The sequence below is a fragment of the Rhamphochromis longiceps genome, linkage group LG14 (genome assembly GCF_057381845.1).
Source record: "Rhamphochromis longiceps isolate RC_006_pf linkage group LG14, R_longiceps_female_GT1.1, whole genome shotgun sequence".
NCBI classification, from domain to species: Eukaryota; Metazoa; Chordata; class Actinopteri; order Cichliformes; family Cichlidae; genus Rhamphochromis; species Rhamphochromis longiceps.
Genome location: NC_140570.1, coordinates 13,496,078 through 13,512,334, shown reverse-complemented (window position 1 = coordinate 13,512,334; position 16,257 = coordinate 13,496,078). Strand labels below are relative to the sequence as shown.

At 41.2% G+C, this 16,257-nt stretch overlaps 1 protein-coding gene across 1 annotated transcript; it reads left to right on the top strand.

The window, feature by feature from the left end:
* Nucleotides 1-5,792: 5,792 nt before the first annotated feature.
* taf15 (TAF15 RNA polymerase II, TATA box binding protein (TBP)-associated factor) lies at nt 5,793-16,202 on the top strand. The gene is made up of 16 exons (XM_085379478.1): nt 5,793-5,931; nt 6,600-6,624; nt 6,749-6,785; nt 6,876-6,942; nt 7,320-7,377; nt 7,534-7,751; nt 7,836-7,989; nt 9,472-9,506; nt 10,067-10,099; nt 10,602-10,711; nt 11,157-11,286; nt 11,367-11,480; nt 11,571-11,640; nt 11,758-11,846; nt 12,271-12,388; nt 15,737-16,202. The coding sequence occupies exons 1-16, from the start codon at nt 5,922-5,924 to the stop codon at nt 15,774-15,776; spliced, it is 1,308 nt and encodes a 435-aa protein (XP_085235604.1). The 5' UTR covers nt 5,793-5,921; the 3' UTR covers nt 15,777-16,202.
* Nucleotides 16,203-16,257: the final 55 nt, after the last annotated feature.

The window sequence follows — 16,257 nt, the reverse complement described above, 5'->3', positions numbered from 1 at the left end:
TGGCATAATACAAAGTGATGGCGAAACCTAAAAGACGGTGTCATGTCTGCTCCCTGAAGCAATCTCATAACAGTTTCAATCTATTTCAAGCCAGTTAGCACATTTCTGTTATGAAGTTTAATAATTTTTGGCAGTAAACTTTTAAATCCTTTTATTATGAATATCACATTTTCAGATTTTCAAGAGAGACCAGACCAATAGGGCAGCAGAAATCACAAAAATAAATAAATAAGAGTTTTATAAAGATTAAAACAGTAAAAAAAAAAAGAGAGAGACTGGAATGATTATGATGTATAACACAGAATATGTACAATAACAGAGTTATAAACACGAAAACACGTGATACTTTTTATTTCATCTATAACCTCTGTGTAAATTTTGTTGATTGCAAAGTGTTTATGAATATGTTTTTAAAAGCTGGTTATCTGACTGTCAGTTAATAGCAATTAAAAAGAAAGCTGATTTTTATTATTCCTAAATGGAAAAAGTCCATTATGAATTTTTGTTATGAATTTCATTTATCAATCCACCTCCTCACTGCTCTTTCCCGGTGCAGCAGCCAGAGCTGGATCAAGCAGCCAGATGGCTTCTGGAGGAAGACTAACTGCAACAAAGGGTCTCTGGGAGGCTGCTCAGGCACAGCAGCTGAAAAATCAAAGATGAAATAAAAACTGGACCTGATCATGGTGCTGCATGAGACAAAAAGTCTAGATGATAAACCAGTGTATGAATTGGTAACACTGCTTATGATGATCATGTTTAGGTGGAAACTAGCGAGCTAACTTACTGCAAACCTCTAACTCAGTTAAATTGAATAAACTCTGTTTTCATGGATGCCTGGATGTTAAACTTAATTGTTAAACCCGGTAAAACAGCAACGCTGATCATTTTATTAAAGATGAAAGAAGTTAGACCGTTTTTAGCTCTCAGTGATCCCTCAGTGTTCGTTTGACTTTGGGACCTGAAATATGGCAGCTTTTCACTTACACATTTTTGAACCACTCATTCATAGAAATAGTTTCCAGTCAAAGATCTGGACAGATCCACCAAGTTCACAGTAGTTTTACAATTTTCTGCAGCGCAGAAAAAAACCCCCTGAAAACATCACTCCTCTGAAGTAACACATTGTGATTCATGTACAAACAACACACAATTATTGTAGATTCTTCAAAGCCTCCTTATATTCAACACTTGGGTAGGTGGTGTTATACATGCCCTCACAGCACCGGCACATCAATCACCCTATTTTCACCTTGTCACCTTCATTAAGCTGCTCTCTTTCTACAGAAGGCCCACCGCATGCATGGGGGGGGGGGATACCGTGGGCCAGGGCTGTGGCATCTAACGTCTGGTTGTCAGTGTCCTTTGGAAAAGCAAGTGATTGTCCTAAAATCAGATGTCCCAGCAGATTGATCTAGTTTGCCATGCTGGCAAAAGACCAATACACCAAGACAAACAGCCATTTATGCTTTTTACACAGACAGCCCATTTAACCAGGGAACTTGACACAATGTATTTTTTTTCTATCCTCTGTTAAATAATTCTGCAACTACCTCTGATAGTGTCCTCATCGTCATAATATTCCCTTTATTTATGATTAGTAATCTTTATCTTCAGAGGTGTGGGTGACAGTTTTAGTGTTTGCTTTAAAAAACAAAAAACAACAAAAACTCAAAACAAAAACTTGATGGAATATTTCTCTGGACAAGAGGTCCTTGGATCGCCTCGCCGTTGTCTTTGTTGAACGCAATGAAGGCAGTGAAAGAACTGCTCACTCCTGATTGGACACTGAGCTGCACCACCTTCTCCTTCACTCCTCCACCTTGCTGTCCTCTGTGCTCTCTCTCCTCCATCTCCAGAAAACAAATCAGTCTGAGCACCAAACCTGTGGACTGTTAGTCTGCAGATAAGAAGGAAAACACACAGAATTCTCATGTTTGTCATTTTTCATACCGTATAGTATATTAGTTTACCAGTCCAACAGATTTATGTTTCCAAATGTATTAGCTCTTTATTATTTCTTTCTTTTCTTTACTTTACCCACCACGGAGGCCGTGGAGACGGTCAGAAAACGATTACAAGAAGACAGCTCTTTGGAGGACAGGACCAACTTCACACCCGATCAGATCTGCACACTGTTAGACCTCTGCCTCACCACTACATATTTCAAGTACAACGAAGGCTTTTACAGACAAAGACATGGCTGTGCCATGGGCTCCCCCGTGTCACCTATTGTAGCCAACCTTTACATGGAGGAAGTGGAAAGGAAGGCTCTTGGCTCTTTCAAAGGAAGAGTACCCAGCCACTGGTACAGATATGTGGACGACACCTGGGTCAAAATCAAGACACAAGAAGTGGAATCCTTCACTGCGCACATTAACGCTGTGGATAAAAACATCAAGTTCACCAGGGAAGACACAAAGGATAACTGTTTGCCTTTCCTGGACTGCGCCGTGCACATTGAAGAGAACGGCAAACTCAACATCGAAATTTACCGGAAGCCCACACACACGGACCAGTACCTCCTTTTTGACTCCCATCACCCTCTGGAACACAAACTTGGAGTAATTAGGACCCTACACCACCGGGCAGAACATGTTCCCTCTCAACCTGAAGGAAAAAAGAAGGAACACACACATGTAAAGGAAGCACTCAAAACGTGCGGCTATCCTAATTGGGCGTTTTTAAAGTCAGCAAAGAGGCACAGAAAAGAAGACCAGACACCAGCGAAGGAGGATAAGAAGGACAGACGTAACAACATTGTCATCCCCTATGTAGCCGGTGTATCAGAAAAACTCAGGAGAGTTTTCTCCAAGCATGACATCCCGGTGCATTTCAGACCCAGCAACACGCTCAGACAGAAACTGGTTCACCCGAAAGACAAAACGCCAAAACACAAACTTAACAACGTGGTGTATGCTGTACAGTGCAGGGAGGAATGCTCAGACCTCTACATTGGAGAGACCAAACAGCCACTTCACAAGCGCATGGCACAACACAGAAGAGCCACCTCCACAGGACAAAACTCAGCAGTCCATCTGCATCTTAAGGATAAAGGACACTCTTTCGAGGATGCCAATGTTCACATTTTGGACAGAGAGGACAGATGGTTTGAAAGAGGAGTGAAAGAAGCCATCTATGTCCACTGTGAGCGACCATCTTTGAACAGAGGCGGGGGTTTACGACACCAACTCTCTGCCATCTATAATCCAGTTTTGAGATCCCTTCCCAGACGCCTTAACGCCCACTCACATCCTGGGCCATCTGACCTCAAGAATTCGCATGATAAGGTGGGGCCAGGTTTCACAATGAACACACCCGAAACTCTGGCTGATTGGGTCCCACAGCCAGTTTCACACCTTGGCTCAGGCGATTAGAGGATCATCAGGGGGTCCTTTTGTCCCTCTGTGGGGGGTCACTCCCACTAGGTTTATATCTGGGACTCTCCACCATTTGACCTTAGAACTGAAGAAGCTTCTCGGATGAGAGGTGAAACGTCTTCAAGTAACTTAAAGAAGTCCAGACGCTTTTCTTTGCAAGCTCCTTTGACTACGATGACCTGGATGACTGAGAACCTTCACAGACTTTTCTTTACTTTGAAATTATTACAATCAGAACGGACAGGACTAGGGGATGGGAAAGAGAAAGATGAAGAAAAGAGAAGTTGGGAAGAGGCTCAACAGAAGGGGATGGAAAGCAAAAAATAGGGGAAGAGAGACACAGAGAGAGAAGACACTAAAAATCTGTTTGATCACCTGCTGGGAAAATAAAAACAAGCGAAAAGAGAAAAACACAGTAGCGAAAACACAGCGAAAACCAACATAAGCACAAGTTATAGTAAATAATAAATATCTCCACATCCCGGAAGGGGCCTGATTGTGCCACAGGGGCCACCGGGAGTGAGCCAGTACATACCCATACCCAGCTTCTCCTCTCAGCCCTTCTGCACAAGATGGCGAACAGAGAAAAGGGGTGTGAAGACCCCAAAACCATTGACTGTAGAAAACACAGTCAATGGTTTTAACCGATGCATGAAACTATACATTTTTAGACATAAGTTGTAACGGCCGCCGTTTTCTGTGTGAGTATTTATTACACAGCGTGCTGGGAAAAGCCTGTTCTAACGTTTGAGTCTAAGGTTTATTTTTTAGCACCTGGCGGCTCTTTTTTTTTTTTTTTTTACTTCTCATCCATAAATAATTTGCTCTTTCACGTGATTCAGTTTATTTTGAAAAGTCTTAACAGGATCTTGAGCTTTATTGTGAAAGGTTTATGTGGAACATAAACAAGCGGACATACGATGGTTTTGTTGCTAACCACAACGCATAAAAACAGGCGCTTGTACGTCTGTAGTGTGGTTATATAAAATATAAGAGAAAGAGAGAACTTTAAGAAATTAATATATCCACTACAGTGACCATCAAAACGATGAAAAAATATTACTGTAAACAGTTTATTTTGCGACAAACGATAACAAAACAAACGATAGTGTAAAATGAAACATAGACGTTTTTATATCGTCATCCGATATATATCGTTATATGAACAGCCCTATACCAGAGGAAGACTTAATTTTCTAAATCACAATGGCTGAAGTGTTCTTTGATAAAAATGCTTCTATAGTTTAGAGGACACTGCATTATTCGAAGAAATGTTCTTTCTTTTTGCTACTCTACACTGACCTGCGAAGGAGATCAGTCAGTGATGTATATACATACTGATCATCCACATAGATAAGTCCATTAATTTGAAAGTTGGGTCTTTAAAAAAAGAAAGAAATGGTCTCAAAAGAAAGGGGGAGAAAGGGCTCAGTTATGAATACCTGAACACACAATAACTGGACTGAAAATCACTGGCAGCAGATCTTATAAAGCAATTCATCCAAACTGTGAATGCATGAAAGTTAATGTTAGATTTTTATCTACCATGTGGAAACCATCTAATTGACAAAAGCTTATTTTTTTCAGCTTGATAGTAATCCCAAACACACTGCCAAAGTAGTAAATATATACCTGGATAGTCAAAGGAGCTTGCAAAGAAAAGTGTCTGGACTTCTTTAAGTTACTTGAAGACGTTTCACCTCTCATCCGAGAAGCTTCTTCAGTTCTAAGGTCAAATGGTGGAGAGTCCCAGATTCCCCACCATTCCAAATCCAAACTCCAAATCTGGGGCTCCCCACCATTTGACCTTAGAACTGAAGAAGCTTCTCGGATGAGAGGTGAAACGTCTTCAAGTAACTTAAAGAAGTCCAGACACTTTTCTTTGCAAGCTCCTTTGACTACGATAACCTGGATGACTGAGAACCTTCACAGACATATACCTGGATAGAAGAGTTTGGAGAGCTATTACCTGAAGGCTACATAGAGAAATTACAAGAAAGCTTCAGACTGTGCTGAAGAATAAAGGTGGTCATACCAAAGACTAACTTTCAGGCTCTTTAGAATTGTACAAACACAGTTTTTGTCTTATATACTGTATTTCCAGGTATGTTTACACATGTTTCAATAAATCCCTGCAACTATTTCCCATTTCCCAAAAATATAAATGAGTGAAGGCTGGCTCAAGTCCTTTGCACATCACTGCATACACATTAATACAATTATCAATTAATCCCTAAAATGTGCATTTTTGTGAGCTGGACTCACACAAGCCTAATCAGATATCACAGAGAAGATGCGCAACTTTCTGCGCTATTTCGTCATTAACGCCCAGGACCAGCAGGGGGCGTGAGCGCGCTTTGAAGGCGGGCTCCGGAGCGCCCCGCCCCGCATGCAAAAGCTGCTGCATTTAGCACAGATTCGCAGCGGCGTGTTCGGCTCTGCGCTGTTTGTTGCGCACTTTGAAGCAGAGGTTTTAATCAGCCACGACGAGAACCAGAATTCATCAGCTTTTAAACTACATATATATAAAGAGTACACACAATGGCCACTGGTAAGTGAGAACGCATTTTATTTCCGATGAGAAAATAGGTCAAATAGCTTTGGAGCTAACGTTAGCTTGCGAACCGCGAGGCCAGAACCAGGGCTCCGTCTATTCCATGGAACGCAGGCTCTCCCCCCCCCCCCCCCATTAATGCATGCAAATAATTTTATTTGTTTATAATTATTCATCTTTTCATTATGGGAAAGTGCTTCACGGCATCTTATTTTTAGCTGTACTTCAAAACACGAACTGTGGCTACAGTGGGCTTTGTCGGGGTGGCTGTTAACAAAGACGCTTTGAATTTTTTTTTTCTTTGCTATGGCGAAGGCTGTTGTTTCTCTTGCGAATCCAGAAGTATTTTGCTCTTGTAACGTTATCTTATATCCTGTGTTATAGTTAACTGTAATCGTACGTGTGTGTATTTTCATTACATCAGGCTGTGCGAAGAACAAGGGGTATTTTGAGCAGATCATTTGTTTCGTTTTCAACATTTAGTCTAAGCCAGCGCTAAAGTGACCGCCATTTTCCCGGCTCGGCCTGACTAAGGGCCTGTTGGCGTGTTGCTGGCCTGCTTAAAGTAACCTATTTTTGCCTTTGAGGCCAGCTGCTTGGTCAGCTAGACATTTACTTCACTTTTTAGCAAACACATTTACACCACTGTGTTATTTTTGTTTCAGACTCAGGCTACGGTGGCCCGCAAAGGTAATGTGCAGACAAACTTTAAAGTACATACCCATGTTCAAAGCGTGTAACTGAACAACGTTTTAGCTTTTTGAACACATTTTAAACCCGGAAGCTAAATGTCTTTTTAACCATGTGTCTGCAGCTATGGTTCATATAGTGGAGGTCAGCAAGGCGGGCAGGTAAGACCTCTATTCTGGCTACTTGATGTAATAGTACAAGTTCATTTATTTTAAAGTAAAACCTGCTTAACTTATGCATTTGATTGGCAGGGTTATGGACAAGGAAATAGTGGCAGCTCCTATGGAGGACAGAATTATAGTGGCTTTGGACAGCAAGGTACAGTATGTAAATGCAATTTAAACACCTTTTGTTAAACAGAGGCCACCTAAAAAGTGTCTTTTTTTATCATTATTATTATTATATTACTTTTTTTTAAAAAATATCAGTTACTAAAATGTCTTTTCACATCTAGTTTAGTTGGTGTTTAAGTTATGTGTCCTTTAAGATCTGGCATACGCCTGTGTCCACACACAAGTTTGGTACTGGTTTTTATTGTCTTTTGGTGGAAAGTATCCCGGGCACAGCAGAGGTCAGGATACTGTCCACTTTAGTACAATCTCATTTGGTACAGGTTAATTGTTTTATAAATTGTGAAATGCTAATGTGAACCTTGGGGTTGTTTTTAAACTTGGTTCATCTCTTCATCTCCACAGAAAATTATGGCCAGTCTCAGCAACCGAGCTATAATAACTATGGACAAGAGTCCTCTGGGTAAGTTCATAATATCTCTGTATTAGGGATGGGGTGTGTTTTGTGTGTGGAAATGGGAAAAAATCCAGCAACGATTTGTATGTATGTAACTAATGCAAGATTTAAGGGGGGAAACATCCAGCTAATTCTGCACTTGGTTGATAATCTCCCATTCAGATATGGTGACAAGCCCTCCTATGGGCAGCAAGGATCTGGGTCTTATGGACAGCAAGGCTCCTACAGTGGTCAGGGGCAAGGTGGAGACAGTTATGGACAGGGACAGGGCGGTGGTGGTGGTAGTAGCGGATACAGTGGCCAGAGTGGTGGCAGCGGTGGATACGGAGGCCAAGGGCAAGGAGGAGGTGGTGGCGGTGGATATGGACGATGGAATGAAGGTATGCTAACTGGATCATAAAATCTCAATAAGTCTGTATTTGAAATTGGCCTGTGCTAAGAATTTCTTTTCTGACTTCCACCAGGTGGTGAAGGTGGTGGTCAGGGTGGGAGGTTTGGGCGTGACTATGGAGACCGTTCAGAAGGAGGAGGCTACAGAGGCAGAGGCCGTGGCGGCAGTGGCTATGACCGCAGTGGTGGATATGATCGTGGCGGAAGAGGCGGACCTCCTGGTATGGGGTAAGTTGCACAGTGCCACTGCCCCTAAGGTACCCTTTTTAACTGAAATATGAGAAATGACTTGTTTATAAGCACATCATCACCACTCATCAACTACAAACCATCCACATAGATGGATTTTTTTCACCACTCATCTGCTTTGTGCTCCAGATCCGCAAACACTGGTAATTTTTCTTCTTTTAAAACCTGAACGATCAAATGTTGCCGCAGGTAAAAAATTTCCCAAACATATGCTCCAGGTGCTCTGAGCCTTGATTTTTGTATTTTTAAATCTTTTGTGTGTGTGTGTGTGTGTGTGTGTGTGCGTGTGTTTAATCTCATAAGAGACACGCTGGTGACAAAATCCACTGTTAAGATTGTGTGATTTGTACTCAAGTGGTGGTTAATTGGAGCGTAGTTGCTCGACTCATTGGAGATCCACTCACTATCAATGGGATCTTAAGGTAAAAAGAAATGGAGATTGAATACAGCTGCCCAGATAAGAGCTGGTTGTGCAACTAACATACCCAGACTGACACAAGTTTTGTCCATTTGGCAACAAAGGTTGAAAAGGACCTCTTGGTGTTTTCAGAGACTTTCATCCAGTGGAATATTAACCTAAATGGTGCCATACCATTCTTCTTTTTCTTTTTTACTTTGGACTAATTTGTTACTAAAAATGGATTTGACTTTTTAACATTTAAACTGTGCCTCTATTGAGAGGAGGTAAATATAATCTTTATTTTTGGAGCCTGTACAGTCCGAAAGTGCCACATTTCTTTTTCATCCTTTAAACCTCCTGTTATGTTAAGATCTCGGTCTCAGTTAAATTTCCAGTAGCCACACGTTTTTAAGATGCCAGTAAGTTCACAAACTCCAGTTTTTGGTACTTTCATGTCTTATAATGACCACACAATGTACTGTGAGCAGTGGAAACTCCCCTGAGGTGATGCACTTAGACCTGGAGCCACATTTTCAGCTGCTTCACATTCAACAGGTTTCATTCAAGTGTTGTATATTTGACAATGGCGAACATGTATGTTGTGTTAACATGGATCTACATTTTATACTACAGGTGATTGAACTAAAACATGGACCTCAGTAAAAGGATCACATAAATGCACTCAGTGGAAGATTGCTCATTGGTTTGCTGCACCCCTTAACATCAATTTGGCTCATTTTGTTTAAAAAACAAAAAAAAAGCTGTTTTTTTTTTCTTTTTTTTCAGCTAATGGTATCTAATCTGGCCATGTGAAAAGTACCAAATTATCTGTAAACGGTGCCCCAGTGACATGTAATAACTACCTGATTGTTCAGTCAGCACTGCCTAGTCGTCTGCTTATTGATCTCTAATGTCAAAGACTAACGCATTCATCGTGTGAGACATTTCCACCGTAGTCGCACACCCTGGCAGGAGTGCATACTGGTGGGGATGTAGGGGAGCTTTGAGCTCTCAGTTGGGACAAAGGAAAAGCCATCATATCTCCAATTTTTCCTCTGCAGAGGTGGTGACCGTGGTGGCTACAAAAATTACGGTGGTAAGTGACGAGCATCAGAACTGTGTCGGTGGGGGAGGAAAGAGTTTGAGTTAGGAAAAAGAAAAGAGGGTTTAAAAAAAGAGAGGGAGAGGAACTTCAGTGAATGCCACCATTTCCATGTCCAGATCCCAAGGGTACTCCACCTATTGCTATTTGTCATAATGGTAAAGAACATGGAGCTTGAGATGTAAAATAATGGTTGCATGGAGACAAGAGCTGATTGTAAATGAGAGGTGTTCCCAGGATGAAGAAGGAAAACTTTCTAAAACTGGAGACTTTATGGTGGTTTTCATTTCTGGTGTAAGTTCAAAAAAGAAAAGTGAGGGGAGGAAAAAAAAAAAAACAGAACAGTTCTGTTCCTGTTGAAAGGTGTTGGTATGTGACGCAATGGTATGAAAACACCCACCAGAAAGCTGTTAACATGGTATTTGGTTAATTTTCTTTGGTATCATTATGCAATGCTAGGGACAAAGTTAATACTTAATTATGTGAAAGCTCACCACGGAGTTAAAAAATCCTTTTTCACACATTCTCCTTCCATCCTCTTTTCTGTTTTCCAGGATCTCGAGACTACGGCTCAAGGGATGAACCAGGTGAGACTTAAAGTGGACATTAAACATGTATGGGCTAAAAGCCCTGCACTGAATAAGTTACATAAATTTTACACTGCCTGTGGAGCCGGATGTAAGAAACGAGTGTTTACGTTTTTAAAATGAGTTTGGCGCCATCTTGTGTACAGTCTGGGAGACTTCACCAGGTTGGTTGGTTGTTTTCGGCTAATACATCTGCATTGGTTTATGTTGCCTAACTAGCGAGAGAACACAACTCATTGTACAGCCAGAGGCAACACAAAGGTGACCTCTTGGACTCCTTATTTTTAGTATTTTCTGCTGAGTTGGTTCTGTTTCTAGTTGATTAACACAAGCTAATGTAAATTTGTTAGTCGGAACTTAAAAAAAACAGCCAACCTGGTCATGTCATGTACTGTTCTGTAAGACGGAGCCTAAACATTTTCTGTAATCTTTAAACACTTAAATTTGATCTGTTTTTAGATGAGGTTTGTTGACACTTTCTGTCGTCTGATCTCATCCACAGCTGGAGAGCAGGACAACTCTGACAACAACACCATTTTTGTACAGGGACTTGGAGAAGATGTCACAGTTCAGGAAGTTGGAGACTTCTTCAAGCAGATTGGCATCATTAAGGTACTGAGCGAATCTGAGACTGATTTCTTTTCATTTGACTGGATTTTTATTATACCAGATCAGTCCTTTCTTTATGCACCTGAAGCAACCTCTATCATTTTAATTTCAGTTATGTCTAATTTATAGCCACAAAACTGACAGTAGGGGTAGTGCATTACGATGCAATCATGTTGCCTGGCCTAATAATGGACTAAAATGATGTAAGCATTACAGAGGACCAGAGGGCTAATACTATTTATCTGTCTTTGATTCATATAGGCATCATCTACCACCTCTACTTCATTTACTTTAGTGTAATTAGGTTTCAGTTTTCCACCAGTACAAACACACACGATGCTAGTAGCATGGGCGTGTACTCGTGTAGGTATTCATTGCAGCAGACTCAGGCATTTAAAACAGTAAATGCAAAAAATGCTGATCATCTCGAAATGTTCTGTACTTTTAGGTGAATAAGAAGACTGGCCAACCAATGATAAACATCTACTCTGACAAAGCCACTGGGCGACCAAAGGGTGAAGCTACAGTGTCCTTTGATGACCCTCCATCAGCCAAAGCTGCTATTGATTGGTTTGATGGTAAGAGCCCTGATATGTATTTTTATTTCCTGACATGTTTCAGCACTGTTTTCACTGACCTGTTGCTTGTTTAATTTCAGGAAAGGATTTCAACGGCAAACCCATCAAAGTATCATTCGCCACCCGCAGAGCTGAGTTCACACAGAGGGGTGGTGGTGGTGGTGGTGGCGGCGGCGGCAGAGGGGGGCGAGGAGGTGGGTGTTGCTCAGGCCGTCATCTGGGTTCAAATGATATACAGTTGGTAAATTACGTTACCTGTACTGATGATGCATCTTGGTTGGCAGGTTTCAGAGGTCGTGGTGGTGGTGGACCCAACTTTGACATTAAAGGAGGAGACTGGCCTTGTCCCAACAGGTGAGGATTTTAAACTTTTTTTTTATTTCATTTCTTAATGTTTATTAATAAAAATTCAACAGAACATGTCCATTTGGCTCAGTTGCATTTCTAAATGCCTGGATTTCCTTTTCTCAGCTCTTGCGGCAACATGAATTTTGCCCGGCGGCAGGAGTGTAACAAGTGTGGTGCACCCAAACCAGGAGATGGAGGATTTGGAGGTGGAGGTGAGTGCTTTAGAGATGTTCTTTTACCTGAAATGTTTACAGGATTGGAAAATGGTCCCTGTAGCTTTAGCGAAAAGAAACCTGGTAGCAGGAACATGTTTCTAAGTATGGCTAAACTTGCCAAATTCCTTTTTTTTTTTTTTCTCTCTCTCTCTCTTCCCATCCTTTGTCCAAATCCTTATTGCTCAATTTTTATGTTAATACATTTAGTAATGGATTAAAGGCTTTTGGGTGATTTCAGTTTTGTCATTTTATAAATGCAAGAAACTCATTTTTATTGTAATGAAAACGCAAAGTTTAACATAGGAAATAACAGCACCACTTCAGAGTAGTTGCATGTGTTAAAGACTTAAATTGTTAGGCTAGTTTGTGCTCTAACCTGTCACGGACCCATTTGTGTTGTCATGTCATGCTGCATTTGCAGATCGTGGAGGCAGAGGCGGATATGGAGGCGACAGAGGCGGTGGCTTTAGAGGGCGTGGAAGTTTCCGCGGGGGTGACCGCGGAGGATTTGGAGGTGGCGGCTACAAAATGGGAGGAAGGTCAGTTGAAGACTCTTGGCTGTTGCAGTAGTGTCATTACAGCAGGGTGGTCCATCTACTTTGTTGCTTGGTTTAAAAAGTGGTGGTTTCTTGTGAAATGGCTCAAGCAGTGATTTCACTCCTTGCCCAATCAGTGTCGTGCAGTCTGTCACATTTTTGCTGGCTGAGGGGTGCTCAAGTACCAGTACCTAATGGAAAACGCTTAAAAAAAAAAAAAAAAAAAAAAAAAAAATGGATGGACTTAGAGTAGGTGTTAGTGGAAAAGAGACTTTAGACCAGGGGTGGGGGAACTCCAGGCCTCAAGGGCCAGTGTCCTGCAGGTTTTAGATGTGTCCTTGATCCAACACAACTGATTGAAATGGCTAAATGACATCCTCAACATGTCTTGAAGTTCTCCAGAGGCCTGGTAATGTACAAATCATTTGATTCAAGTGTGTTGACCCAGGACGATATCTAAAACCTGCAGGACACCAGCCCTTGAGGCCTTGAGTTTCCCGCATCTGCTTTAGCCACTACTTTATGGCCAGAAGAGGGCGTACTCTGCCCAAAAATGACTATAGTTTGTCTTTTTCAGTAAGATAAGACTCTATTGATCCCAAGACCAGGAAATTTTTGCGTCACCTCAGGTACAGATATCAGAAGGAAATACAAATAAGTACAATTAATGAAAAAAAGTAAGATAATACACTAGGGCTGCTCTATTATGGCAAAAATGATAATCACGATTATTTTCACTAAAATTGAGATCTCGATTATTTGACGATATTTATTTAACCCTTTAAGACCTACTATAGAACCAAGTCCGCCAGAGCTTGTATTATCTTTTCACATGTTGTAGTGCCATTTGTGGGAGCATTTCAAATTGCTATACAGCTGTTATAGCCCATATTTTAATAATATGTATGCATTAAGTCCATAGTAACTATATTAATTGCAAAAAAGTGCAATAAACTACAAAAAAATTGAAAATCGTTTTTGTTTTTTTTTTACATATATTTCTACTTGGAGAAATTTAAGAGGTTTATCCCTCAAAACTTTAAATACAAAAAAGTTGCAAAAAATAGTTTACAACAACAGGAAATTTATTTTGAGTGTCTTCATAGTTTTATTTTGGAGATACACCAATTTTTATATACTGCAGGAAAAACGAAAAAACAATCCTATGATGCAAATTTGCAAAGAAAACAGCAGGTGCATCAAAACAAACTATTTCCAGCAGTGCAATTCGAGTTCTAAACATCCCAGCAACTATTCAGAAAAGTCAACCATGACCAGTATAGGCTTTTAAGGCCTACAAGTAAAAAACTACATTTTCCGCTAAAATGACGTCACTTCCGGTTTTGGGCAGGAAATGGCGGACATGCGACAGTTCGCGCTGACGTCTGTTTCACTGTGGGAAGTGTTACAAACAGCTGATCGGATCAGCAAAACGTGTTTCTGGAATATTATGTTTTTGTTCCTGCAAGAGCTTTTTATGCAGTTTTTGCAAAGCTTTATGTGGAAGGAAACCGTGACCGAGGACAAGCTGATGGCATGAGATGTAAGTACAACTCCTCCGGTTTCATATGCAAAAAAAAATTCGCGGTTCGGGTTCTACAGGGATTTAAAAATAGTTACACAAAACGGAGCATGCTGCTCTGACCGGCTTTAAAGGGTTAACAATGACTTTAGAAAATAATATAAAATAGTGTGCAACACCACTGAAGTTTTTTTTTTTTTTTTTTTTTAAACCTCTTTTCAACCAACAGCAGTCACTCTCCTCTCCAAATAACTTCTGCTTAGCTTTCCGAGCTTCCCTCGGGTCCTCTTAATCAGCAGTCCTCAACCTTTTTTGCGCCACGGACCGGTTTATGCCCAACAATATTTTCACGGACCGGCCTTTAAGGTGTCGCGGATAAATGAGGGAGGGGCTAATAATCGGCTCAGTCATTTTTAATGATCGTTGAAAGCCCAGATCGTAATCGTGATTAAAATTCGATTAATTGAGCAGCCCTATAATACACTATATGCAATGGTAGCATACACAGTATGTGATTATGGATATGGTTGGAAATATGCAAGACAAACTATATAGCTTGACATAACTATTGTATGTCAATGTTATGTATGTATAGACATGTACACACTAAATATACATATACATACATATATACTTGCACATGTCCATACACATGGAAGGTCCATTATGCATGAAGTGGTGACCGTGGATGTTCACAGTGTCCAGTGCCTTATGACATCGTGATTGAGGAGTTATAGAGTCTAACTGCTGTTGGGATGAATGATCTGCGAAAGCGCTCCTTCCTGCAGCGAGGGTGTTTCAGTCTCTGACTAAAGGAGCTGCTCAGCCCACTCAGATACTCATGCAGTGGGTGATGTGGGTTGTTCATGATGGATGTCAGCTTTATTAACATCCTCCACTTGCCAACCACCTCCACAGACTCCAGGGGACATCCCAGCACAGAGCTAGACCTCCCCACCAGTTTGTCAATCCTGCTCCTGTCCCTGTCCGAGCATCCACTCCCCCAGCAGGCCACTGCATAGAAAAGGGCAGATGCTACCACAGTGTCATAGAATGTCCTTAACAGAGTTCTGCAGACTCCGAAGGACCTCAGTCTCCTCAGCAGGTGGAGTCGACTCTGGCCCTTCTTATACAGGATGTCTGTATTTGTAGTCCAGTCCAGTTTATTGTTGAGGTGAACACCCAGGTACTTATAAGAGTCCACTATCTCAATGTCTTTCCCTTGGATGTTCACCAGTGTTGTAGGAGGTGACTTCCTCCTGAAGTCTATGATCATCTCCTTTGTCTTGTCGGCGTTGATTTGGAGTACATTGGTCTCACACCAGCCAACAAAGTCACTGATGACCCCCCTGTATTCCTGATCATTCCCGTCTGATACGCATCCAATGATGGCTGTATCATCTGAGAACTTCTGTATATGGCAATCGTCCAAATTATAACAGAAGTACTTTGGCAGTATGATCTTCAAGGAGATTAAACTGCATTTTGTGGTGTTAGCAAGCTGTGAGTGAAATTACACAATCCAAGGAGCCCCTAAGTGTTCCAGGTGTCTGAATATTCACTCTGAATTGTGTTTGGTTTGGCTTCATAGCAGACTGGTTTATTGCTCTACCCTGAAGGTGACATGCTGCATTAATGGCTTTCTGCTTTATTGAAATCAAGCTCTGCTGCTCATTTAAAATGTGAAGGCCTGTGCGAATGAGAAGTTGACATTATGGCTCACCTTCATTTGCCGGCTGATTCCGGTTTTTATCTCAATGACATTAGCACATGTGGGTCTTCGTTAAAATGCAGCCCGAGTAACAGACATCTTTGTCTTCTCCCCTCAGAGGTGACCGCAGGGACGACAGAAGAGACCGGCCGTACTGAGTGCTCCAAAGAAGAAAACCATTCCAGCCCCTAACTTTGCCGTGGACGGAGGATTTAGATTGGAGGACTAACTGGGTGTAGGAGAGGGGAGGGTGTAGATGAGACAGATGTGATTTTTGTCTACTGTAGCTGGTGCATCCTAAGTATTACTGTTCTTCTGTGATTCAGGGATGTGTTGAGCTTATGTAAAGGGGCTGATTGGCACCTGTAGGCATGTGGTCTTTTGTTTTTGTTTTTTTTTCTCCCCTTTTTGTTTTTTGTTTTTATTTCTTTGTACATCTTTTTAATTTTCTGTCAGATTCTAGTTGCTGATGTTATGTGAGGTAGACTTCATACCATTGTTTTGTATAAACGGAATAAAATGTTTTACTTGGTTTTCTTTTTCTTTTTTTTCTTTTCCAAAATTATATTAAACTGTGATCTTTTCTCCGTGCTCCGTGTGAGTTCATTACACACTAACCTCTTCAGCACTAAAGAAACT